General features: G+C 39.9%; 1 protein-coding gene across 1 annotated transcript in view; it reads left to right on the top strand.

Moving 5' to 3' along the window:
• Positions 1 to 2,293: 2,293 nt before the first annotated feature.
• The window catches only part of FRZB (frizzled related protein), a 38,529-nt gene continuing 14,151 nt past the window's right edge, over positions 2,294 to 26,671 (top strand). Inside the window, exons 1-3 of the mRNA XM_007124106.4 lie at positions 2,294 to 2,425; positions 6,365 to 7,136; positions 14,649 to 14,696. Of these exons, the coding sequence (XP_007124168.2) occupies positions 6,659 to 7,136; positions 14,649 to 14,696 (526 nt within the window). The 5' untranslated portion in view covers positions 2,294 to 2,425; positions 6,365 to 6,658. The remainder of the gene's footprint in view (positions 2,426 to 6,364; positions 7,137 to 14,648; positions 14,697 to 26,671) is intronic.

The raw sequence follows: 26,671 nt of genomic DNA, 5'->3' as shown, positions 1-26,671 counted from the left end.
CTCATTATTTATATAACCATGGAAGAGACCGAATCATCTTCCATGTTAAATATGATATGTGCGACTCACATTTAACAAATCACAGATGACAGAAGACTAGCACTGGGTTATCTGACCACAAATTGAACCCGTGCCCTTGGCAGTGAAAACAAGGAGTCCTAACCACTGGACTGCCAGGGAATTCCCGGGTTATTGCTTCTTATTGATTTTTTTTTGCAGGATTTCTAATCTTGTGGGGATCATTTTAATGCCATTTTCTAATGTGGCCTTGATGGTCACCGTCAGTTGCTCAGTTGTTTACATCATAACTTAGGTTGGGATGACCTGTGTGTTACTTGACTTCTCCTCTGGCACCGTAAGAGGGGGAACTGAGGAGTAAATCAAGACTTCCACACATTTGATAAGATGAAAGATGTAGTGAAACATGGAGGTCTATTCTAGAGTAAGGTGATAGAAAGGGTATTCTAGAAATCATCTGCAGTTAAATCTTGTCAAAGGGAGATTAGAAAGAAATCCAGGATCATCTAGGTTTCAATTGACATTAGACACAGGAAGTGCCACAGGACGAGGTTTCCTTGGATGTGTCCCATACCTTCTCTTCTGGATTCCCAAATCCTTTTAAGCTGTTTGGAAGGTTTGCAAGATTTTAAGGGATTGTGTAAACTGAATACCATTATGTTTAATTATCATATAAACTTTATATAGACATTGGTGTTTCCAAATGGGTGAAAAACACACACCTTCAACAGAGAAGGATGGTATAAATAGAAAGAATATTGAACCGGGAACCTTTAACTACAATTAACTGACTTCATGACTTTACATAAGTGATTTTAACTCTGAGTTTTCTCTTCAAATTAAGATATGGAAGGCTGGGAGGTGAGGGAGGGGGAACAGGTGGGTGGGCTATATTGCTGAGGTTCATGTCTTTACTAAGATACTATGGTTCTTTCTGGAACTTCTCTGAAGCTGGATCTATTGTTCTTTTGTTGCAATGGGGGTGGAGTGGTGCTGTTTACCTTTAGAAAAGTACATTAGGGTCAGAGAGCCAGCTGATTTTATTGTCAGGCCTCACTGGGGCTCTGAGGACGACCTTTGAATAACTAACAGAGGCATCTAGTCCTCTCTTCTTTCCTACCCCTTTCAGAGTGTCATTTAGCTGTTAGGCTGCTTTACTGAAATTTTGTTTCAAGTAAGAGAAGAGAACCAGGAGATAAAATCATGAAATCTTTATAGCATGTAAAGAGTTTACTAAAGGTAAATCAGAACTTAATATCTAGTTCAAAGCGGTGATACTCCAAGTGTCCCTGGACAGCAGTATCAGCATCACTTGGGAACTCATTAGAAATGCAAATTCTCATGCCCTACCCCAGACCCACTACATTAGAAACTCTGGATGAGGCCCAGCAATCTGTGTTTTCAGAAGACCTGCAGGGGATTCTGCTGCACATTACAGTTTGAGAGTCACTGCCCTAATGCTGATGTAGCTAACAGGTGGGAAGCTTTTGTTGGATTGCTTGGAGACTGGAAACGTGAGATCTTCCTAAAGAGGAATTACTAGGTCTGCAGAACAGCTTGGGTAGAGGCCATGAAGCAGGAAGGTGTCCCTGTTTGGAGGGCAAAGCTTTGCATTCTATTCCTGGGTAGCAGAGCCAGAGGCTGAGTGCCAGTGTGGCCGTGTTCAGAGACCCAGTCTCACAGAGAGCCCTGTTTCTCCCATTTCCCAGCTCCCTTCTGCCCAGGAAGAAGTGTGATTGTTGTAATTGTGAAAAGAACATGGATTCAAGTCCCACTTCTGACAGGCCCTTAGCCAGCTGTGAGAGCTTTGGGAAGTGACTTCATTTCTCTGAGCTTCAGTTTCTTCATCTTTGTAACCAATACCTCTGGCAAAGTGTGGTGCGGTTTGTGTGCCTCACACATAGTACGTATTCAATAAACACTAGTTCCCTTGCTCCCCGGGGTACTTAGGGCTGATGCTCAGTTGTTGCAGAATGAGATTGGCTGCAGTCACTCTGACTGGTCAGTGTCTGAGCCGCCCTAGTTGTTAGTTACTTCACACATCAGCCCTGCACATTTCCTTATAGGACAGACATGGACAGTCTTACAAACCACAGCTGGGGTAAGTTTAAAGGTATTTAACAGATGAAAATTATGTTAATGTTTAAATTATTGACAAAACAAGACATTGCAAATTTTTTTTTAATTGGTCAAACTTAAATTTTGAAAATATGGCTATTTCACAGTAATAACCTCTAGCAAGATCTTTTTTTGATGTCTCCACAGGAGCCCTTATCAGGAACTTAAATGGAATGGTACTTACCATGGTGCCATGAGGCATTATAAGAAGACTGATTGGCCATGACTGGGTCTGGGTGTAGTTCCTAAGCAGCCGTCAAGCCCAGAATTGACCCACAGTCCCAACTAGGTGAGTTCTAAAAGATCACTATAGCTATGCCCATCAAAATATCATTTAAAAGCTCCAATTCTCCAGCCCCTTCTGTGTGGCCTACAGATTATCTACTTTGAAATTTCTTCACCAGATAGGGAGAAATGTCTAAAGCAATCAGCTGTCTTTCATGTAGCCCAGGTGAAGTTTTACAGGAAGATCAGTGTTCTGTCAGTTAAACGCTGGTTAAATAAAGTGGTGTAAAATAGAACATAAGAGAAACAAATTACCAATGACCTATTTCCTCTGGGGCACCCGGTTTCAGCCTTCCCTTAATTTTCTCTAGTGTGGGCCTGTTTGAAGGCACTCAGTTTTGAGGGTACAGCTCACCTACTAGTGGAAACTATGCCATATCTCATTTGTGTTTCCTTCATGATTGTATAGCCTACTTTTCAAACTTGGCTATCATAATTTACTCAGTTTGTATTTTACTTCTCTTTAAGATATGTATATTTTAATATTTAAAATATTGCATTCCAAGTTCCATCAGCCAACATTTCTCAAATGACTATTTCAAAGAAATAGAAGATGAAGTCTCTTCTTAAAAAAAAAAAAAATCATACATGCTATTTAGGAAGGCACAGCCCACCCAGATGAAATAATGAAGAAATTTTTCTGAAGCAGTAAATTGGCAAGTGCTAAAGAATAATTTGCAAAAATGAATGATGTTCAAGGGGAACTAACTAGAAAAATGATCAGAACCAGGCAGGGTACTCAAAAAGGCTTCTGGTGGCCAATAGGCACATGAAAAGATGCTCAACATCCCTAGTTATTAGAGAAACACAAATCAAAACTACAATGAGGTACCACCTCACACAGGTCAGAATGGCCATTATTAAAAAGTCTACAAATAACAAATGCTGGCGAGGGTGTGGAGAAAAGGGAACCCTCCTACACTGTTGGTGGGAATGTAAACTGGTACAGCCACTAGGAAAACAGTATGGAGGTTACTTAAAAAACTAAAAATAGAGTTACCATATAATCCAGCAATCCCACTCCTGGTCACATATATATCTGGAAAAAAACCTGTAATTTGAAAAGATACAGAAACCCCTATTTTCATAGCAGCACTATTTACAATAGCCAAGACATGGAAGCAACCTAAATGTTCATCGACAGATGAATGAATAAAGAAGATGTGGTACATATATATAATGGAATACTACTCAGTCATAAAAAAGAATGAAATAATGCCATTTGCAGCAACATGGATAGACCTAGATATTATCATACTAAGTGAAGTAAGTCAGAAAGAGAAAGACAAATACCATATGATATCACTTATATGTGGAATCAAAAATATGACCCAAATGAACTTATTTACAAAACAGAAACAGACTCACAGACATAGTGAACAGACTTGTGGTTGCCAAGGGGAGGGGGCTTGTGGGAGGGATGGATTGGGAGTTTGGGATTAGCAGATGCAAACTATTATATATAGCATGGATAAATAACAAGGTCCTACTGTATAGCACTGGGAACTATATTCAATATCCTGTAATAAATCATAATGGAAAAGAATATGAAAAATAATATATATATATGATGGTATCACTTTGCTGTATACCAGAAACTAGCACAACATTGTAAATCAACTATAGTTCAATAAAGAAATAAATTTTAAAATACCCAAAACCTAAAAAGGCTTCTGGGAGGCAGTGAAATTTATTTTAGGTTTTGATAAAGAGAAATTTGGATTAGAGAAAAGTTGTGAGGGTACATGTTAGACACAGGGGATATTTGACTTCTGTGCAGGGGAAGGCAAACACACTTTATTTCAGATAATTGTAGAACCATTAAAACAACTGGCTCATTTTTTTCCCCTCATGCTGTTAAGATTTAAGATGAACAGGAAAATATATTTATCAAACAATCTATTGTATCTACTCCTCACTTCTTCCTTCTAGTTTATTGAAAATTCCACCTACATTTTCTTTACAGAGCCCCCCAAAGGCTCTATTATTAACTGTTTTTATATTTGTTTTTCCCCTAAATTTTACTTGCTAAATCATTTTTCATCTAATTCATTTATATAATTTTTGGCTTTCTTTTGTTAAATGACACTAAATAATTGTAGACCAGGCAAAGTTGGTATACTCACTTAAATGACTCCCTATCTGCCATCTGTTGTTTTTTCTTTTCTCCTAAGTGGAACAAACTTCCTTCTGAAATAATTTACTGCAGTCCCAAATGGCTGTTTATGGTCATTTTAGAGATAAAATTCCATAAACTCAGGTTAGCACTGACATTTTATAAGTGCTGTCAAGTCAATGCTGGGGAATGGAAACCATCTCACTTGGTGCTCTAAAGTGGAAGCATCTTTTGTCTGCTTATTATTGACTGTGAGAAATGGCTGGATTAAAGCAGCGAAATGTTTCAGTGATGCAGAGCAAAGGTGACTTCCTGTTTTGTTTTAGGGTTTGTTTCCTTCTCTTCTCAATGAAGGCTGTGTTTTCTGACATTCTGCAATCGTTTTGCTCAGTAATTTCCCATTGAAAGGGCAGGGTAGGAGTGCCTCTGCATGTCATTCATTTACAATTTGCCCTGAAAAAGGAGGAAGGGGGAGAGGGAGGAAAAGAGGCGGCTCATTAGTGGAAGGAGCAGACCAGGAGGGGATCTGTTTTCCATTTTCTTTTCTAGATTGAGCTCATTTGGATGAAAAGGGTTTTATTGTTGTCATTATCATCATTATCATCATTATCTTTACCAGTGTGATGTAATTTTCCTACACATCTCTCAAGTGTTAGGTGAAATTATTGGTGAGAAGAGTTAATAAATGCCATTTTATTTTAGTGGGTAAAATCGGAAAAAAAAATTGCCCAAATACTTTAAAGCAGTTTTCAATTTGAAACTTAAAAAGCAAAACTCAAAAGTTTTAATTCTGCAGGGCAAAGGAAAAACAAAATAACAACAACAACAACAAAACCCACCCGTATCTTGCTTCTGGTGGCCTCTTTGTAATTATATAGCATTTCTTCTCCTTTTATGAAAGACGATTTCCCTCCACCTAGTTATTCAAAATGCAGACCTCTGTAGTCAGGAGCTCTGGGTTGATAAGACTCCAACACCGCTGCAGGGGTCCCTGTTTCCTGCGACTTGGACATTAAGTGACGTTGCTTAAGTCTTCCCCCCTCAGGTCTGACTTTCTGCAGAGCCGGTGATCACAGAGGTGAGGCTATAGTTTGCTTAAAGGAAATATCTCCAGGGAGCGTGGGGCTCGGGTGGGTTCCCAAGTGGGGAACTGGGGGCACTCCTTCGTGGAGATTTGGGGTGGGCTCTTCAGTGAGAGGCCGGGGGCTCTCCTTTGGAGCCGGGGGTCGGGGGCTGAGGGGGTGCTCCCCCGTGTGGGGGTGGGGAAGAGGTGGTCGTCTCAAGTCCGCTCTGTCTTGGGTTCTCGCATCCGCACTGCTTCTCCAGGCGTCCCTTTCCTCCGCCTCCAACCCACAGACCTCTCTCCGGACCCTTCACTCCCTTCCCGGGAAGGGGAGCGAGCGCTGGAGGGCTGGGACTGCACCGGGGCGGAGCTGCCTGTCGGGTCAGTAAGTAGGAAAGTGAAGAGCAGAGGGTCTGAGCCATAGACCTCCCGTCGAGGCCCCTCCTGCTGGTCCCCTCCTGCCTGCGGCTGGCTAGCCGCAGCTCACACCAAAAACTGGATCTTCTGCTCAGCCTACAAGACTTGCAAACTCTTCCTGCACCCTCCTCCCGCATTAGGAGTCTTTGCCCTCTGGTTCCCCCCTTCCCCAACCCCCCTCCGGTCCTCCTCCTCACTTGGGACAATTTCATGCTTCTTTTAGCACCTTTTTGTAATCCAGGGGAGGTGACACTCCAGAGCTCCAACTACCTCAGCTGAATTCTACTTTTGTTTTTATTTCTCCCTCGCTTCCTCTTGTTTTCCTCTCATCTGATTCATCTGCGAAGTCCGATGCTTCTGCCAGAGGGAGCGAGGAATAAATAGATGCTGCGGCCCCAGAAGGCTTAGACGTCGGGAAAGAGCAGCCAGAGCTGCAGGAGCGGCAGGGGCGGCGGCGGCTGGAGCTCGGCGAAGCTCGTGGTACCCCATTGGGGGAATTTGATCCAAGGAAGCTGTGAGATTGCGGGGGGAGGAGAAGCTCCCAGATCATTGTGTCCACTTCCAGGGGGGAGGAGGAGACGGCGGAGCGGGCCTCTTGGCGTCCTCGGCACTGCTGTACCCTGCCCCGTCCCGCCGGGATCATGGTCTGCGGCAGCCCGGGAGGGATGCTGCTGCTGCGGGCCGGGCTGCTCGCCCTGGCTGCGCTCTGCCTGCTCCGCGTGCCCGGAGCTCGGGCGGCAGCCTGTGAGCCCGTCCGCATCCCCCTGTGCAAGTCCCTGCCCTGGAACATGACCAAGATGCCCAACCACCTGCACCACAGCACCCAGGCCAACGCCATCCTGGCCATCGAGCAGTTCGAAGGTCTGCTGGGCACCCACTGCAGCCCGGATCTGCTCTTCTTCCTCTGCGCCATGTACGCGCCCATCTGCACCATTGACTTCCAGCACGAGCCCATCAAGCCCTGCAAGTCTGTGTGCGAGCGGGCCCGGCAGGGCTGTGAGCCCATCCTCATCAAGTACCGCCACTCGTGGCCGGAAAGCCTGGCCTGTGAGGAGCTGCCGGTTTATGACCGCGGCGTGTGCATCTCTCCCGAGGCCATCGTCACTGCAGACGGAGCCGGTGAGTCCTGACACTGCATAACCTGCGGCGACCCCCCCGCCCCCCCGCCCAAGCGCGCCCACCAGCCGCTCACTTCTTGGAGTCCTTGCTACTCGCCTTTACTCTCTGATTTCTGTCTTTTCTCTTTGGATCACTTCTCTTAATGTCTCTCTCAATTACTCTGTGTCGAGCACCATGCCTTTTTTGCTCTCACCTCATCACCCTTCCAACGGATGCACTCTATTCCAATAGGCGATCTGTCTTTCTAAAACACTCAGTTCCTTCCACTCCCATTACACTTCTACTCAACACTGCCCCTTCACTTCTTCTTTACATGTCCAAGTAACCTCATCTCCTATAGTGATGCTTTTTTCTTACTTTCTTAATTTGTTTAGAATCACTTAACTTTCTTGCCTGATTCTCTTGCATTCTCAGTCATCAGTTTTCTATATTCCTCGTGTTTAGCTACTTGTCAAGATTGTATGGTGAAAACAGAGAACTGAAGAACTGTTTTCTTCTAATCGTTAAAAATGCCAAGATAATTCCAGTAACCTTACTCCAACCCACAGATGTTAGTGGTATGTGTTTGCTCAACATCCAGTTTAAGCAATTACCTTCACCTTAAATTTCCCCCTCCTTTCAATGAGATAAATTGTTCTTCCATTCCAGACTGAAATAGCTGGGAAACATTGCCATGCACTGCTAATTAGCTCCTGAGACTTCCTGCAGCCACAGAGCTGGTGGAGTAAAATTGCTGGGGTCCTTTCACATTCCCACATGCCTTCAAGTCATTTTGTAAATGACATATGGATGAAAGGAGTTATATTAAGGCGTGTTATCATCATACACTCATGTAATGTTATTTTTAATCTCACCCCTTATCCCACTCTTAAGCTCTGCAAATAATTTGTCTTCGATACTTTATTTTATGCCCTTTCTCTGTGTGCATCAACCATCGGTTTATTTCAATCTTTCCCTACTGTAAAACTTTATTGCAATTCTACAGTAAATGGAGTCGATCACAAGTTGTTTTCTCACTAGTGTTTGGTCTAATTAGGGTAGTCATAACTCTTAAGACCCCAGCTAAACCTAGTTCATTATAATGGGTCCATTTAATTCTAACTCAAAATCATTCCTACCAATTACCCAAAACGCGAAAATTTCACCCTTCATGTACTTTAAATATAAACCCAATGTTTTATGATTGGTCCTCTTTCACACCCTCCCCAGATCAACTCTGCCCTTAGATGTGATGTCTTTATACCTCCTTCTCTGTTCATTTCTGGGGCATCAACTTTTTCTTCTGCCTCTCAACTTGCTCAGCCTAAGCTCATGTCCTTAGTCCATTTCTAGGTAAAATAGTTCTTGGTGGTCCGGGAATTGATTTGGAAAAATTGCTTTCTGTGCACATTGACCCACTTAACATACAGTGAGTGGGGAGGGGAAAAGTAGTTGTACAAATAGCTGCAAAACCAAATTGAACAGAAAGATTTCACGAGCTTTTTGATGGTCACCTCAGTTTATCACCTTTGACTACCCCTATTGTCATCTTGATTTTAATGACAAACCAACAACTGGTTGTTTAAAATAATCAAAAAGAAATGTATTTCTTATTGATCTTTGGTCTAAAAGAGCACTCTTGAGCTTTTGTACTCATTAACGTTACAGGCTGTGCAGACGCTGGGAGAGCTCAGTTGCTGCCCTGGTCTGCCAGACTTAGATTAGTTAAATGCTGGTGCTCTGCTCAGGCCAAGGGCTAGGAATGAGGTGGCCATGGTTCACACTGAAATGCGTTCCTCCTCTTGCTCTGAAACCTCTCTTAGAGATGCACCTCAAATGAGAGAGGTTTGGCAAGGTTAATGGCTCTCAAAAGCCATGGTCAATATGAACGGAAAGCAGTTTTCTTAAGTGTCCCTTAAGTTACCTATCATCGTGGACCAAATGTAGAACAATTGCCTCATTGAAGCCCTCAAATAGGACATGCATGGAAACAATTTGTCAGTCCATGGAACCTGATTGCTAAGCTGCTTTAAAATGCCATTAATGTGCTTTGCTGACAGCATCCTTGCTAGAAAAAGAAGTAAGGGTAGGTGGCAGTTGGAACTATATTTTAGTGATGTTCTCCCTTCCCCTTCCCTTTACCATAACCCTCAGTGTGAATCAGAGACTGTGGTGTCAGGAGGGAGCTGAAGGGGAGGAGGGGAAGGGGAGTGGAATGGTGGGTTCCAAGGCCAGCTTGCTGAAAATTACATTCCCTATCCTGGGTCAAACTGTCAGGCACCTGGAATTACTTAGGAACTACCACATGTGGCCAGTTTAATTTACGATGCAATATGCTCCTTGGTTCAGTGGGATATGGTAGTTCACAAAGCAGGGGTTTTTTTTCCTTCCTCTAGGTATAAACAGAGTTCCTATGTCTTATGCCTAGAATCTAGCAGAATATAAAAATGAGGTCTCCCTGAATAAAATGGAACCACCTTTTACGTTCCTTCAATGTCGAGAGGATTTTCAAATCCTACCATTCACACAGATCTGTTCCCTTGTAGTACATTATGACTCCACCAACAAGTTTAAGGACATTTTACAAAGCAAAATCTTACTGAAATGAAATATTGCTTCAAACTACTTTTTGTTTTGAAATATTAGGGGCAAACATATTTTTATAAAGAAAAGATCATATCTTCCTGATTATTACTAAGAAATTCACATGAAGTTTATTCTTTTTCCACATTTTATATTTACTAGAGACTTGAGACTGCATGTATGTACACCTGCTTTATCTGAGAATTCAGTTCAATTTAGTCATTCAGCCAGTTATTTAAGACATTAGTCAAATCTTTAATATTGTATAGTGAGTAAAGGGTATGTGTTTGGAATGGGGCAGACTAGGTAGGTCTTGAATCTTGACTCTGGCCTCATACCAACTGTTACTATAGGGAAATGATATAACCTCTCCAATTCAAAGTTTTCTAATCTGTAACATGGGGAAATACTGCCTACATCCCATGGACATCTGGTACATAGTAGGTCCTCAACAAATTGCTGCTGTTGCTATTGCTATTTTACCATTATTATTGTTATTCAAATTGATTTTTTGTTTGTTTTTTTGGACAAACATGGTCTGTTGGTAAATGCAGATACGGCCTAGATCTTTTATTAGTTCAACTCTGGGAAACAAGCTTCACACTGAGAACTAACTGGGAAAGCGGATCTTATTTCTCCCGAATATAAACTTAGTATTTCATTGTACACAAATGGACCTGGACCTCAGGCTCAAGAACAAACCCCTTTGGGAGCAATAGGTATAAAGAATGAGTCTGATGGATGTCTGTTAGTTACAAATAGTTTATCTCAGAAATGTAGACGTTGAGTGTTTAAGAAAATTTATGGTATGATAGTTAACTGGTGTTTATACAGCCTCCTGGTTTGCCATGCCAAGGGCTTTATAATCGCTCCTCAGTCATTGCTGCTTTTTGTTGTCACCCCAGCTCTTGCCCAGCACATTTCTCCCAGCCCTCTCTCGCCTGGCAGAGCTGTGCCAACTTTCACATGCATGCACTGCTGTTTAATCATTTCTCCACTTTCTGGGGAACAGGCAGCCTTTTCTTTAGCCCTGTTCTACAAATATTTGAGGGGCCAAATACCAAGAAGGGAGAATTATTTAGTGTGATATGAGGAGGAAAATGGAATGGAAAGGAGAAATGGACATTTTAGATTAAGACTAGAGAGAAAACATGATTCTAAAGCTTCCTCATAATGTAAAATATCAAAAGGCACTCTGGATGGGGTAGGGAAGAGTATTTTAGAATGCGATGATATTAAATTCTATTTATAGCTAACACAATTATCAGTTGCAATGGAATCTTATGTAGTTTCCAAATTGTATTTCAATAATTCACTTTTATCTTGTTCCCACAAAATTCTTAATAGTTGTTTGCTATAAATAGCAAAAATGACTAACTTATATTTGTCCTTTCTCCTCCTACTAGGTGTATCAAAAGAGGAGACCAAGAACCACCATATAGAGTTTTAAATGATTAAGAACTGGCTATATATCCGCAGTTTAAAGAACACCAGTTTTAAAGTTATGGGCCCTTAGTTGGAATCCCAGATTTGCCATTAATGTTGTACCTTGAGCAAGTCATTTGACTTTAACATTGGAATTGTGAAGAACAAAAAGAAATGTTCATGTGAAGTGAATGATAAATGGTAAATCAACATTAATGTGATTAGGAAGAGGACATGTCATTCTCAGAACAGGAATCATTAGCAGCCACAGAATAGGAACTAACAACACCTAGTATGTTCCAGGTGCTGTTCTAAATGGGCAATGCATATTAATTTATTTAATTCTCGTAATAACTGCACGGTAGGTATAATACTATTACTCTTTTTTTAAAAAAAATAAATTTATTTATTTTTGGCTGTGTTGGGTCTTCGTTCTGTGCGTGGACTTTCTCCAGTTGCGGCGAGTGGGGGCCACTCTTCATCGCGGTGCGCGGGCCTCTCACTGTCGCGGCCTCTCCCGTTGTGGAGCACAGGCTCCAGACGCGTAGGCTCAGTAGTTGTGGCTCACGGGCCTAGCCGCTCCGCGGCATGTGGATCTTCCCGAACCGGGGCACGAACCCGTGTGCCCCGCACTGGCAGGCGGATTCTTAACCACTGCGCCACCAGGGAAGTCCAATACTATTACTCTTATCTGCAGAAAGGGAAGCTGAAGCATCTAGAGAAGTTAAGTGCACCAAGTCCATAAAGCTATTAATAGAAAGAAGATTCAAACCAGGACCTGTTCTAAGCTGTATTTCCTCTCTTATGAAGAAATAGGTGATACTAACTGTACAGAGAATCTGTGTCTTTCGACCATCAGATTTCAGTAAAAGGAACAAGATTTCTTCATTGCATTTCAAAAGCCCATTTATATATGGCCTAAGAGAATAGAAGACAGTCCTGGACAATGGATTCCAAGAGATAAGAGATAAGTACTTCTCTGCACTTCTGAGACAGCAGAAGACATACATTCCAGACTCTTCTGTCTAACCCTGAGCCCCTCAGTCTTTGCAGGCCCCAGAGTGAACTCATCATCTCCTTACCTTCATATGCCCATTCTCTTCTAGTATTTTCTATATTGTTAAGAGACACCACCACACCCATACTCCAGGCCTGGGAGTCAGCTTTGCTTCCACCCTTTTCTTTATCCCCCACATTCAATAGGTATCAAGTGCTATTAGATCTACTCTGAATCCAGTTCCCTCCCCTTTTTCCCTAATGGTACTTTCTTTGTTTTGGCCTCACCATTTCTTCCATGGATTATGGAGCTAGAATGATAATTGGCTTGCTGACCTCCAGTATGATGCCTCCCTATTCCAACAGGGTGATCTTTCTGAAGTACAAATCCGTTGTTTAAAATCCTTTGATATCTGCCTCTAGTCTTCATGATCTCATGCCTTCTTACCTCTCTAGTTTCCTTTCTCTCTGATTACACCACTCTATTAGCCCCACTGGAAGACTTGCAGTTCCTTTGATGAGTCTAGAGGTTTCTCACCCCAGACCTTTGCATGTGCTATTCTCTATTTGGAAAACCCTCCTTTCCTTCTCCAGCTCTTTTTTAGAACTCTTCTCCTGGAAACCTCTATGACCCCTACCTGAAATCCTTGGGGCATTAAAACCTACTAATAATACCCACTATTTTAATTTAGGATAATTTTGTTAGAATTCCTAAGTTTAACTTTCTGAAAACATTTTTTTGGATTATTTATGATCAGAAAACTTTGGTTTTCTCTCTTATAATTCTAACAACTGATGTCTAAGCACTTTAAAAAGTGTAGAAACATTTTCCTATGAATAAGAGTAAAAGAAGAAAACCAAGCTCCCAGGTTCAGCTGCTTCAAAGGGGTTTTCTTTTTCCAAGAGAAGAATTTTATCTTTCAGTTTTATTTCAACCTTTTGACATTAAACAATTATTTTAAATGTGGATCAATATACTTTTTTAATTTAAGGAGAGATCATCTTTGTATAAATCATATGCATATTATCATATGATTATTAGACTTATTCAAGAATAGATTTCATAGTATCTGACCTGAGTGGAATCAGGTAGAATCAGGTATTTGTTGCCTAATTATCTATATTTTTATTTGGTGACTGCCATCTTTCCTAGGATATAGCTTTTTTTCTTATTTTTTATTAATTTTTTTGGCCACACCACAGGCTTGTGGGATCTCAGTTCCCCGACCAGGGATTGAACCCTAGCCACAGCAGTGAAAGCCCAGAATCCTTACCGCTAGGCCACCAGGAAACTCCCTAGGATATAACTTTTAAAATACCAGCTTGGGCTTCCCTGGTGGCGCAGTGGTTGAGAATCCGCCTGCCGATGCAGGGGACACGGGTTCGTGTCCCGGTCTGGGAAGATTCCCACATGCCGCGGAGCGGCTGGGCCCGTGAGCCATGGCCGCTGAGCCTGTGCATCCGGAGCCTGTGCTCCGCAACGGGAGAGGCCACAGCAGTGAGAGGCCCGCGTACCGCAAAAAAAAAAAATAAATAAAATAAAATAAAATACCAGCTAATGATTACTAAGCTTGGGAAAGTAATTCATAAGTTGTAATTTTGGGTGTTATTGTTCTAAAATGGTATTACCCCTCCTTGTTTAATTTATTCATGATATGACCTGTGAAGAAAAAGGACAGAGGAAGAACATTATTTTCTATTAGGATAAACAGAGGCATTAAATTCATTTAACATAAAGTGTTAATACGAATGTAAAATGCTCGTGTAAGTGTACTGAGTTGAAGTGTCAGTAAGAACATATAATTAGGTACAGCATAGTGCTTTGCTGGGGCACTCAGTGTTATTCATTAGAGGTTGATTTCTAAACTAGAACAAAGAAGAACTTTACATAATTACCATTTTCATTACCATTTATCATTTTATCATTTTCTGGGATTTGGGGATCATGAAAAGAGTTGATGGCACTTTCCAATTATTACTGTGTCTATTAATTGCACTGGCCTGAGTAGTCCCCTGGATGGTAGGCTTCCTTTCTGCTAACGAACTGTTTAGTGTACAGTTAACCCAGAGCACAAGAATGCTTTCTGCATGCTTTCCTTAAGCACTAAGAATTAAAATGTATGCCAGTGAAGTGTGATACATCTGTTTATCGAAGAGGTGTATTTAGTTCTTTTAGCCATCAAGAAATGTGTTGGGTGAATACCTAATATATTCATGGGCTTTAAAGTTACAGGAAGCTTTTGTGAAACTCAGAAATTTTGTTTATTAAATACTGAAATAGTATGCACAGTTGATGAAGATTCAAAAGAGTATATCAACTTTCAATCACATGAAAGAATACATTGTGTCCTTATTTGACCTACAAATGATAGAGTGTCAACCTCACAACACTAACAAGAATCAATTTCCTTGAGACACCTGGGTTCTTACCCAAATCAACTTGTGACTGAATTAGATTTTAATATGGGAATTCTTGAAATAATAATGAATATGTTATGATTCTTACTTTATTCTATCACCTCCTTTCAGATTTTCCTATGGATTCTAGTAATGGAAACTGTAGAGGGGCAAGCAGTGGTGAGTATATCACTGTCTTCCTGGTTTTCTCTTGTGGTCAGATTAGTCTTGATGTTACTTAGATATTCAAATCTTATTTTGGGAATTTTGTGTCTTATATTTTCAAAGTAAACAAACAAAAATATTTATTTGTATTAATTTTATTTTTTAAATTAACATGGTAAAATTTGATCTTTTGTTTTGGTGTATAGGTCTATGAATTTTAATGCATGTTTAGATTTGTGTAACTACCACCACAATCAGTATACGTAACAGTTCCATAACCTCAGAACAAACAAACAAACAAGAAAACCCCAGTTCCCTTGAGCTTCTCCCACCCTTAATCACTGGCAGTCCCTGATCTGTTCTTCATTACTATACTTTTGTCTTTTTGAGATTTCCATATGTGGGATGATAGAGTATGTAACCTTTGGACATTGGCTTCTTTCACACACAAAGTGCCTTTGAGATTCATCTAAGTTTTCTTTTTCTTTTTAATTTGTATTTATTTAATTTATTTATTTTTGGCTGCATTGGGTCTTTGTTGCTGCGCGTGGGCTTTCTCTAGTTGTGGCAAGCGGGGGCTACTCTTTGTTGCGGTGCGCGGGCTTCTCATTGAGGTGGCTTCTCTTGTTGTGGATCACGGGCTCTAGGCACACAGCCTTCAGTAGTTGTAGCACATGGGCTCAGTAGTTGTGGCTCGCGGGCTTAGTTGCTCCGCGGCATGTGGGATCTTCCCAGACCAGGGATCGAACCCGTGTCCCCTGCATTGACAGGCGGATTCTTAATCACTGTGCCACCAGGGAAGCCCTCATCTAAGTTTCTGCATGTATCAATAGTCCATTCCATTTTGCTGCTGAATATTTTATTACTTGGATGTATTACCATTTGTTTATCCATATATGTCTTGAAAGATATTTGGAGTGTTTCCACTTTTTGGCTATCATAGACAGAGCTGTTATAAACATTTGTGTATAGGTTATTGTGTAAACGTAAGTTTTCATTTCTCTACGGTAAATATCTAGGAATATGATTACTGGGCTAAATGATAAAGGTATGTTTAACTTCATAAAAAACTGCCAAACTGTTTCCAAAATGACTGTTCAATTTTGCACTAGCAATACTTAAGAGTTCTAGGTGCTCTGCATCTATGAATGGCTTTAGTTGCATCCTGCAAATTTTGATAGGTTTTATTTTGATTTTTCTTAAGTTCAGAATGTTTCATAATTTCCCTTGAGATTACCTCTGTGACTCATGACTTACTTAGGATTGTGTTGTTAAATTTGGTGCTGTTTGGAGGTTTTTCTGTTCTTTTTATGCTATTAATTTTTTATTCTAATTCCATTATGGTCAAAGAATATAATTTGTATGATTTTAATCTTTTAAATTTGTTAAGATTTATTACATGACCCAGGATATGATCTATCCTGGTGAATGTTTCACGTGCCCTTTGGAAATATATATTCTGGTGTTATTGGGTGGAATGTTCTTTAAATGTCAATTAGATTCATTGATTGATACTTTTTTTTAGTTCTTTTATATTCTTGCTGGTTTTCTATCTACTACATCTATCAATCACTGTGAGAGAAATGTTTAAGTCTCCAAATATTGTAGATTTTTCTGTTTCTTTTTTCAGTTGTCAGTTTTGTTCCATGAAGTCAATGGTGATATTATTTAGTGTGTACACATTTAATATTTTTATGTCTTATTGGTGAATTGACCCTTTTCATGATGTAATGTTCAGCTTTATCTCTGGTAATTTTCTTTTCTCTAAAGTCTATTTTGTTTTATGTTAATATAGCTACTCCAGTTTTCTTTTGATTAGTGTTTGTAAGGTGTATCTTTTTCTAACCTTTTACTTTTACGTTACCTACATCATTATGTTTTAAATAAATTTCTTCTAGACATCATATAGTTGGTTTTTTTGTTGGTGTTAGTCTTCTATCCATTCTGTCAACCTTTGTCTTTTGATTAGTATATTTAGATCATTTACATCTGTTGTAATTATTAATATCTTTGTATTTAGAGCTACTTTTTATTTGTTTTATATTTGTTCCCTCTCTTTTTCATTCCTGTTTCCAACTTCCTAGCTTTCTCTTGGGTTATTTGAATGTATCTCTCTCTCATTCTCTCTCTCTCTCTCTCTCATGTGCACATGTGTGTACACACACACACAGACACACCCATGTATGTGTCTGTGTGATATATATATATATATATATATCTTTCCATGAGACAATGTGGTATTTTCTCTTTGAACCATTCATGTTTCTTTCAAACATTAAATATGTTTTAAACAGCTCAAGAGGATAAAAATAGCCTACTGTATTTATACAGATGTTTATCATTTCTATTGTTCTTCCTTCTTCCCTGATATTCTAGTATCATTTCTCTTGTGTCTGAAGAACTTCCTTTATACTTCTTTTAGAGCAGTTCTGGTGGCAGCAGATTCTATCAGTTTTCCTTCATCTAAAAATGTCTTCATCTCATATTCATTCCTGAAGGATATTTTCATTGGATATAGAATTCTGGGTTGGCAGTTCATTCAGTCCTTAAGAAATGTTATTTCATTTACTTCTGTCCTCAGTGTTTCTCATGGGAAATTGGTTGTCATTCAGATCGTTGTTCTCCTGTAAATAATGCATCAGATTTCTCTGGTTGCTTTCAATAATGTTTTCTTTGTCTTTACTTTTTAGCAGTTTGATTACAGTATGTCTGGACATTGATTTCTTTGAGTTTATCCTGTTTAGGGTTAATTGAGCTTCTTGTATCTATAAGCACATGCATGAGCTTGGCCTGAAATGCAGGCCAGATGCTGCTTTTCTCAAATTTGGGAAGCTTTCAGCAATTATTTCTTCAAAAAATATTTTATACCGCATTCTCTTCTACTTGCGAGTTGATGATGATATGAATTTTAGACATTTTGATATTTTCCACAGGTCCCAGAGGCTGTGTTCATTGCCTCCCAGCCTTCCTCTGTTCTTTACATTGGATAATTTCTATCGGCCTGTCATCAAGTTTACTGACTCCTGCCTTAGTCCTCTCCATTCTGCTGTTGAGCCCATCCAGTCAACTTTTAAATTTCTGTTATTATGATTTTCAAAATTAAGATTTCCTCTTGGTTCTTTATTATATCCTGAATTTCATTGTTGAGACTTTCTATCTTTCCCTTCATTTCAAGGGTGTTCACCATTACTTTTTGGGGAATTTTTATCAAACTGCCTTAAAATCGTGGTTGGATAATTTCAACATCTGTGTCATCTGATTGTCTTTTCCCATACAGATTGAGATTTTCCTGGTTCTTCATGGGCAGAGTAATTTTTTATTAGATCCTGGACATTTTGAATATTATGTTCTAAGACTTTGGGTCTTTAAAATCATATGGAGAATGGTGATATTTTTGTTCTAGCAGCAGTCTACCTAACTGGGTTAGGCTGCAAATTCTGACTAGTCTTCTGTGGGTTGTGATTTCAATATCAGTTCCACTTCCAAAGGCATTTGCGGTGCCTTTCAGATCTATCCCATGTGTACACTACTCAGTGGCCAGTGTGAGATCAGGGCTGTTATTTATACCATAGTCGAGTTTTCAAAGTCTATAGTATACTGTTTAGTGTCAGATTCACACATACCCGGGGGTGAGTGAGCCCAGCAGTTCAAAAGTATTTTTATGGGATCATTTCCCAAGCTCCTCCCTCTCTGTGATTGCCTTAGTACTTTTCTGTTCCTTGAGGGCTCCGCCTTTTTGTCCTTTGGCCAGAAAGCTGGAGCTTTATTTATCCCACTCTGTGATATACTTCCTGTGACTTCTTCTGTATCAGGGGCCAAGTGGTGGAGGACAAAGCAATGGGGGTTTGTCACAGTCTCTTGACACCACATGTCATCCAATCAGAAAGGAAGGTTCCCCTCCATCGGCATTTTAGGCTTCTAAGGATCTCCCTTGCAGCAGCTGTTGCTGCCATCACTGTCCCACGATTTCTTCAGAGATGGGGATAGGAGAGAATGGAGTGTTAGGAGACCCTTTCTGACTTCCTGAGTCAGAACCAGGGGGCTTTTCCTGGAGGACTCTGCATGATACCTACTTCCTGGCTGTGTTGAAACCAGGCTGGGAGGTACCAGAGGTGGAAAGATGATGAACCGACTATCAGTCTGATGGTACTGAGCTTCTCCTCAAACTTCCTGCTACTGTTTACTTTTCAGAGTCCTTAAGTAGCAACATCTTGCGTTCTGTTTTATAACTGTGTTCAGTGGGAGAGACATGATGGAGTCTACTTACTCCATCTTTCCATAAAATAAACCGTTAAGTGAAGTATGGCATACTTGCAGAAAAGGCACAAATCATAAGCATGCAACCCAGTGCCTTTTCACAAAGTAAACACTCATATGTAACCACTGCACAGATCAAGATGTATTCCATTACCAGCACTCCAGAAACACTTCCTTGTGCCTCTTCCAAACCACTACTTCCACCTTTCTTCCCAGAGGTAACCACTAAGAGAAATTCTAACAGCATAGATTAATTTTGCCTGACTTTCAACTTTTATGAATGGAATCCTAATACATATATAGTGTGTGTGCATGTGTGCGTGCATGTGGGGGGCTTCCTTTGTTCTTCATTATGCTGTGTATAGCAGAACTTCTAAATTTTCATTGCTATATAGTATTCTATCATGTGCGTATACCACACTTCATTTATTTATTCTAATGTTCCTGGACGTTTGCGCTGTTTCTAGTTTTGTTTTGTTTTTTTACTATGACTAATGCTGCATTTGTTTCTGCAGGAACTTTACAACTACAATTAGTTACTGTATACTTCTTTTTTACTTTCTGGAAATAGTAATGTGCACTGATTTGGGTCTGTATGTACTGCCTTGTAAGGTGTCTTATAGGTGGAAGTGGAATCTTTAGTAAGTTGTAGATAAATTTGAAACATCAATTTTCATTAGATTGGAAGAGTTTTCACTGTTGATTTCCACTGAATCTTATCAGAGTGACAAGTATTTGACATGAGGCAGTGTGCACCAAACAAACATTTATCTTTTAAAAAACACAAGTGAATTTAAATGATTTATTTAGAATTATGTTGTTACCTTTTTAATGTAATTGAGTGTTCTTATAGTGTCATAAAATTAGCTGGAAATCACTGGTGTCCAGTAGTGGTGCTATTTTAAGGATCACTCCTGCTATTCATGTTTGCTGAAAACAAACAGAAAACCTCATTAGTATATAGTACAATTAGTGAGTCAAAATTTCAGGCCAAGCTCATGCATGTTCTATCAATTTGTCTAGAACATATGGTTAGAATAATATAGCGCTTCAGTGTGTGAAAGAGGGAAGACATTAATGACACTATAAATTCATACACAAAGATAGTTCAATGTGTAAAACTACCTAGAACGAATACAGTGTTCCAGGGTTCAGTGTTTACTGTTTCTCTTTTATAAATGTTTTCCTGTCCCCTGGTATAATGGGAGTGATGAAAACAAATTAACAGGGAGGCAAAACCAAGCTCATTTGCTTGTGAAGAAACACACTGACATAAGTCACATGTTCCAAAAGAAAAGAAAATTTGTTGACACTCAAAATTTTGTGCTTTGGAGTAATATAACAGCTGAGGTTGATTACGATAAAGCAGGAAATGAGGAAGACACAAAAACATTGTAACCCTCATAACCCCTCTTTCAAAAGTGTCAAGCTGTTTCTGTCTGGAATTTGGAAATGAAATTCTTTCTCTGCAGTTAATTTATCCTTTGCCTCAAAGCCTAACAGTTTTCTTTTTTGGGAGATAGTGACTGTCTGAGCAGCTTCCAGTTTGTGAGTATGTTTTGCTGTTGTAAATCCACTATCATAATAAGGGGTACATTCTCTCTAGTTTCCATAACATGGAATATGGAAAAAAACAATTTTAGTTCTATTCTGCTGAGTCACTTCGTCTGTCAAATCAACACAGAAAATTAAGGCAGGTATTCAGATGGTGCAATGAAAAGATATGTTGTTTATTAAAACAATTCTGAAAAAGAATCCCCCCCACCCCACCCCAGTTTTCTACTTGGTGATGGTGACCAATTTATGAGCTTTTGTATTTGAAAAACACAAGTTTCCCCAAAGAGGTGATATAGTTAGTAAATTCTGACGCTAATTAACTGTGTAAGCATGACCAAATTACTTAATCTGTTATTCTGGGTCTGTTTTTTAAATATAAAAGCAGATCATATTGACTGCTGAATTCTGATATATATCTGATATATTTTCTTTTTAAAAAAAATTTTTTTAAGATTTTTTTATTTTTGATGTGGACCATTTTTAAAGTCTTTATTGAATTTTTTACAATATTGCTTCTGTTTTACCTTTTGGTTTTCTGGCCAGGAGGTACATAGGATCCCAGCTCCCCAACCAGGGATCGAAGCTATACCGCCTGCATTGGAAGGCGAAGTCTTAACCACTGGACCGCCAGGGAAGTCCCATATCTGATATATTTTCAAATTAGGGAAACATGGGTAATATCTGCTGATGTTAAGTTGGGTACTCTCCCAGTTTTCACTAACACCTTCCTGACCCTTTTTCAAAGGTGCTTCTGAGAAACTCCTCTGAGCAGCTGAGTAACTGGTGATTCTTGATTGCCTGCACTTGCCAGGCCTGCCGTGGCAACGCACCCACCCCCCCTTTATTGGGATGACCAATGCCTAGCTTGGGTAGTATAGACCCATTCTCTCTCTTTCCTTCTCCAAATTTATTTCCTCCCCTTTGGCTTCCTACTAATTTTGGGAAGGAGTCCATTTTTTTTTCCCCTTGGTGCAAATGTATACTGACTATAGAGGCTGACTTAACTTGTGGCAACTTCTACCCTTTATTTGAAAATAAAATTAGGATAGATAAAAATCGTATTTTGTAATTATATAGTAGCTTACAAATATATGCTTTTTTCACTGCTTTCCAGTATTGGACACTTTTCTTTTTTGGCTGTGTTGGGTCTTTGCTGCTGCAAGCAGGCTTTCTCTAGTTGTGCTGGGGCTACTCTTCATTGCTGTACACAGGCTTCTCATTGCGGTGGCTTCTCTTGTTGCGGAACACGGGCTCTAGGTAACGAGGGCTTCAGTAGTTGCAGCACGTGGGCTCAGTAGTTGCGGCACATGGGCCCTAGAAGGTGTGGGCTTCAGCAGTTGCGGCGCGTGGGCTCAGCAGTTGCGGCGCATGGGCTCAGTAGTTGCCGCGCATAGGATCTAGGGCACACACGCTTCAGTAGTTGCAGCTCACGGGCTCTAGAGCACAGCCTCAGTAGTTGTGGCATATGGGCTTAGTTGCTCCATGGCATGTGGGGTCTTCCCGGACCAGGGATGGAACCCGTGTCCCATGCATTTGCAGGCAGATTCTTAACCACTGCACCATCACTTTTGACACTTTTGATTAATACTTATTCCTAAGTATTCTTCTACCTGAGCTATTATCCAAATTGTCCTAGTTCTTTTCCTCCTGTCCACCAGCTATGGGCATTCCCCAAGTTTCTGTGCTTGGCCTCTACTCCTCCTTACAATGAGTTCTTCCTGTTGGAAGTCATTCAGCCACATAGGCCTAATTATCACTCTTGTAACAGGTCTGATCACTCTCGCAGGTAGAGTTCCACATTTCTCCTCCAGTAAACACTTCTACCTGGGCAGCCTATTTGTACTTCAAATACTACATTATTTAATAATTTTCTTTTCATTAAAAATTTACTCCTTGCAACTTTTGTTTTAGTATGTGGCACCATTATCTTCCCAGATCCCCAGTACTGAAACTTCATAGTCCATCTACCAATAAACTTATTAGTCCATCCACCCACCATTCATCAAAAATTTAATGACCACCCCTTGTACCAGGCATACTTGATGCCAAGAACAGGGAGGGAATGAAGGAGTGAACAGTTGACTGCATTACCCTTTTCTCCCACCTCTTTTCTGTGTGGTTGACATTGAGTGGATGCATGATGTTCTGAAAGACCCACTTTGCTTTTCTCTCAATTGACCTTTTTTTTTTTTAGCCATACTGAGTGGCTTGCGGGGATCTTATTTCCCCGACTAGGAATTGAACCAGGGCCCTCGGCAGTGAAAGCGCAGTGTCCTAACCACTGGACTGCCAGGGAATTCCCTCTTAATTGACCTCTTTTATATATCACAAAACTAACATTTCAGATCTCACAGGAGAAAACAGGCATATCACATTGGTTCTCTACATTTTGTATATCCTGAATGACTTGTGGACCCAGAAACCTTCTGAAAGACAGTTTATTTTAAAATTTCCAGTGACATAAATCCTAAAGGAATAAAACTAAATTTCCTTTTCATATTAATATAGTGTTAGTTCCCTCAATCTTAAGCAATTCCCTTTTACAAAGTACAAATTACTATGAACTGAGACCTTTATTACAATGTTCGAGGTTTGTTTTTTGAGCTAAATTAAGCAAGTGTTAGTTTTGCTTTTTAAAGCCTGATTATATTACCTGAGTTCACCAATCAACTTCATTGCATTTTCCACATACTGCTCTAATCCAAAATAGAATCTAATATGATATTCTTTGCCCAATGTGTATGTTTAGGAAATAAATATTATTTTAAACATGCAATGAACAGCTTCTAAGTCATGACACTTTAATTTATGGAAAAATGAAAGGAATTCATATAAGTATGAATTTTTATGTCAATGGTACTTACAGTAAAACGCACAATTCTTAAGTCTATGGCACATTGACTTTTGACAAATGTATATACCCATGTAGCTATCACCCAGATCCAGATAAAGAACATTTCCATCACCCCTGAGAATTCCCTTGTGCCGAGTCAATCACCTACCCCACCATGAGGTGAGCATAGGTCTGATTTTTATTACCATAAATTAATGTTTGTTCTTCGGCTTCATGGAAATGGAATCATACAGTACGTACTCTTTTGTGACTGGCTGCTTTTGTTTTTGTATAATGCTTTTGAGATTTACCCATTTAGTTCGTGTATCATTTTATTGTGAAATAGTATGCCTTTGTGTGAGCATAATACCAATATGATTTCTAAATTCTATTCTTTTTATACAGTTCCCCCCAAACTAAATGTAATAATCTAAATTAAGTTTCTATCTCTAGGAAAAAATTTAGCAAATTTTTATCCTCAAACTTATAGATCATTTTTTTGTTAGAAAATTATCCCTTCTGTTTCATAAACTGCTCTTGAATTTGCATAAGTATCTTCCAATCTTTTTGGTTTGCTTATATATTACTACTACTACTAGCTAACATCCAATGAGTGATTAAGTACCAGGCTCTGTGCCAAATTCTTTATGTGAATTACTCTTTAAATTCTTACAATAACCCTCTGAGGTAGCCAGCATTAGTTTAGAAATGGGTTTTGTAACTTGCCCAAGGCCACATAAGTAGGAAGGGACAGAGATGGGATTTAAACTCATGTGCCCTTAATTTTGCCATACTCTTTAGCACTAATGTTTATTAGAATGGCCACATACATGATCATTTTGGCTCGCTAAGTTTGATCCTTCAAATTTTGGATGTGTAAATAATAGTTCAAATGGACTTCCTACATCAGGAAAGAAATTAGCTTGGTGTACCTGAACCAAAATAGCAGGGTCGGGCACTACTGAAAAAAATCTGATCGCTTTGCTTACTTTTGGTAGGCACCACAGTTCTGTAGGTGGAAAGGAGCCTTGGGAAAATATTGCTTATCTTACTCATTAAATGGTCTTTACAAATGAGGGATTAGGATTCCCAGTGAATCTTGTACAAAAATAAATCTGACATTTATGGGCCGTGGTGTGCTAGGTACTGTGAAAGGTATTTTATGTGTATTATCTCATTTAATTCTTTCAGTTATTCTGCAAGATACCACCTTTTAGATATTAAAAGTTACAAAAATAGTAAGAGATGGAGCCTACATTCAAACCCAGCTGTGTCTCACAATAAAAGTCCATCCTTTTAACCATGGTGTTTCCTGGACTCTGCCTCAGTGGTATAGATCTTCTTAGTGGTATAGATCATCATGGTTCCTGATTCTGTAAGAGAAACATTGTGCTTTTTAAAATTTTTCCTTCATTATTGAGATCAGGACATTAGGGTTCTGTTTTTTTGTTTGTTTTAGTTTTTTTTTACTGCACCAGGAATAATAATCCTCTAGATTTTCAATACAGTGTCCATTTCATGACTTGTAATTTTGGGAGGAAGGAAGGTGGTCCTAGGGGTGGAATCTAGGGATGTTTCACCATCTCTTTTTTTCTAGAAGGGTACTGAAACTGACTTCCAGAAGGCCAAATGATACATTGCCCACCCTGCACTCAGCTCTATCTGTACATGTTCCATAATGGCACCCATCCCTGTTGCCATTTTGATGACTTTGATGATAAAGTAGATCATCCATCTAGTGCGTTGACCCCTTCACTTCACTAACCTCTTTGTTCTACCCCAACCATCCACTTCCATGGGCACATTCTGTACCTTGCCCTCTAGCAGTGGTGCCAACTCTGTAATCTTAATTTCAAGTATCTGCTTCTTTGCCTACCATCTCTTTTCATTCCAGCAGATTTGCTTTAGTATCATTACTGCTAAAATGTTACTCCACTGGGACTACCTATTCATCATATACTGCTTACTATTATTGTTCAACCCTAACCTCCTTGTCTACCTGAGATTTCATGGTCTATTGTAATAATCATTCCCTTGAAAATACCCTCAATTCCCTTGCCTATCTTTTCTTCTGCCTTAGTCACCCGGCAAATTCTCAACTCCTGATGCTGGAGAAGATTACTTAGCTAGGGTGACTGGTTTTACTGTAAGTTCAAGACAAAATTCAAATACATGATTAACATTGCCTAGCAATCCTACCTTGTTTCTCTAGAAAGTTTGCCTTTCCACTCAATAAAATAACTGTTTTATACTTTCTCTTCTCTCGTTACTCTTCCATACCCTGCTTCTCTTAGCCTCTCATTCCCCGCAGCTGATGACTTCATCCTTCAATGAGAAAGTAAAAGCCAACAGAGGAACTATCATCATCCCAGCAACAGATTTAGAAGCTGTCAACATCAGTACCCCTCTCTCCTTTTTCTTCTTGTGCAGTGGATAGAGTGTCCCTCTGGCTTTCACCCATCTTTTCCTTGCCAGCTAAATTTTGTTTTTTGGCCCCCTGGCATGCTCAATCTTAGTTCCCCAAGATCAAACCCACGCCCCCTGCAGTGGAAGCACGGAGTCTTAACCACTGGACTGCCAGGGAAGTCCCCTTACCAACTGAATTTAATGGAACCCTTTCTCTTTTAAGTCATCTGAGCTTTGAGGGTGCTCTCCTCAAAGAGAGCTCTCCTTTTCTCTTGAAACACCATCTTCTTTCAGCTTTTTGACTCTATACCCTCCTGTATTTCTTCCCCATCTTTGGATGCTCCTTCTCAGTCTCCTTTATGGTCTTCTTCTTCACTATCTTTTTGTTTGTTTGTTTGTTTGTTTTGCGGTACGCGGGCCTCTCACTGCTGTGGCCTCTCCCGTTGCGGAGCACAGGCTCCGGACGCGCAGGCTCAGCAGCCATGGCTCACGGGCCCAGCTGCTCCGTGGCATGTGGGATCCTCCCGGACCGGGGCACAAATCCGTGTCCCCTGCATCGGCAGGCGGACTCTCAACCACTGTGCCACCAGGGAAGCCCCTTCTTCACTATCTTATGTATAAAGATGTAGTTCCTGCCTAGATAGCTACAGCTGATCTTTCAGGTTTCAAGCTTTAATGTCATTTCCTCAGAGGACTGTGAAGACCAGACTAGTTTAGGTCATCAAATTGTATGTTCTCACTGCACATTGTACTTCTCTTTCATAGGATGTATTACATATGCAAATAAATTATTTCGTGTGTAATTATTTGTTCAATGTCTGTATCCTATTCTGAATTGTCTGTATTGCTCATCAGGTGTCCTACATGCCTGGCACAGAGTTTGGCATGTAATAGACACCCAATAAATATTTTTAGAATGAATGAATTAATATGTAAG

This window comes from Physeter macrocephalus, chromosome 2 (assembly GCF_002837175.3).
Source record: "Physeter macrocephalus isolate SW-GA chromosome 2, ASM283717v5, whole genome shotgun sequence".
Lineage (NCBI taxonomy): Eukaryota > Metazoa > Chordata > Mammalia > Artiodactyla > Physeteridae > Physeter > Physeter macrocephalus.
Note: the sequence above shows the minus strand (reverse complement) of the source record. Positions and strands in the feature narration are given on the sequence as shown.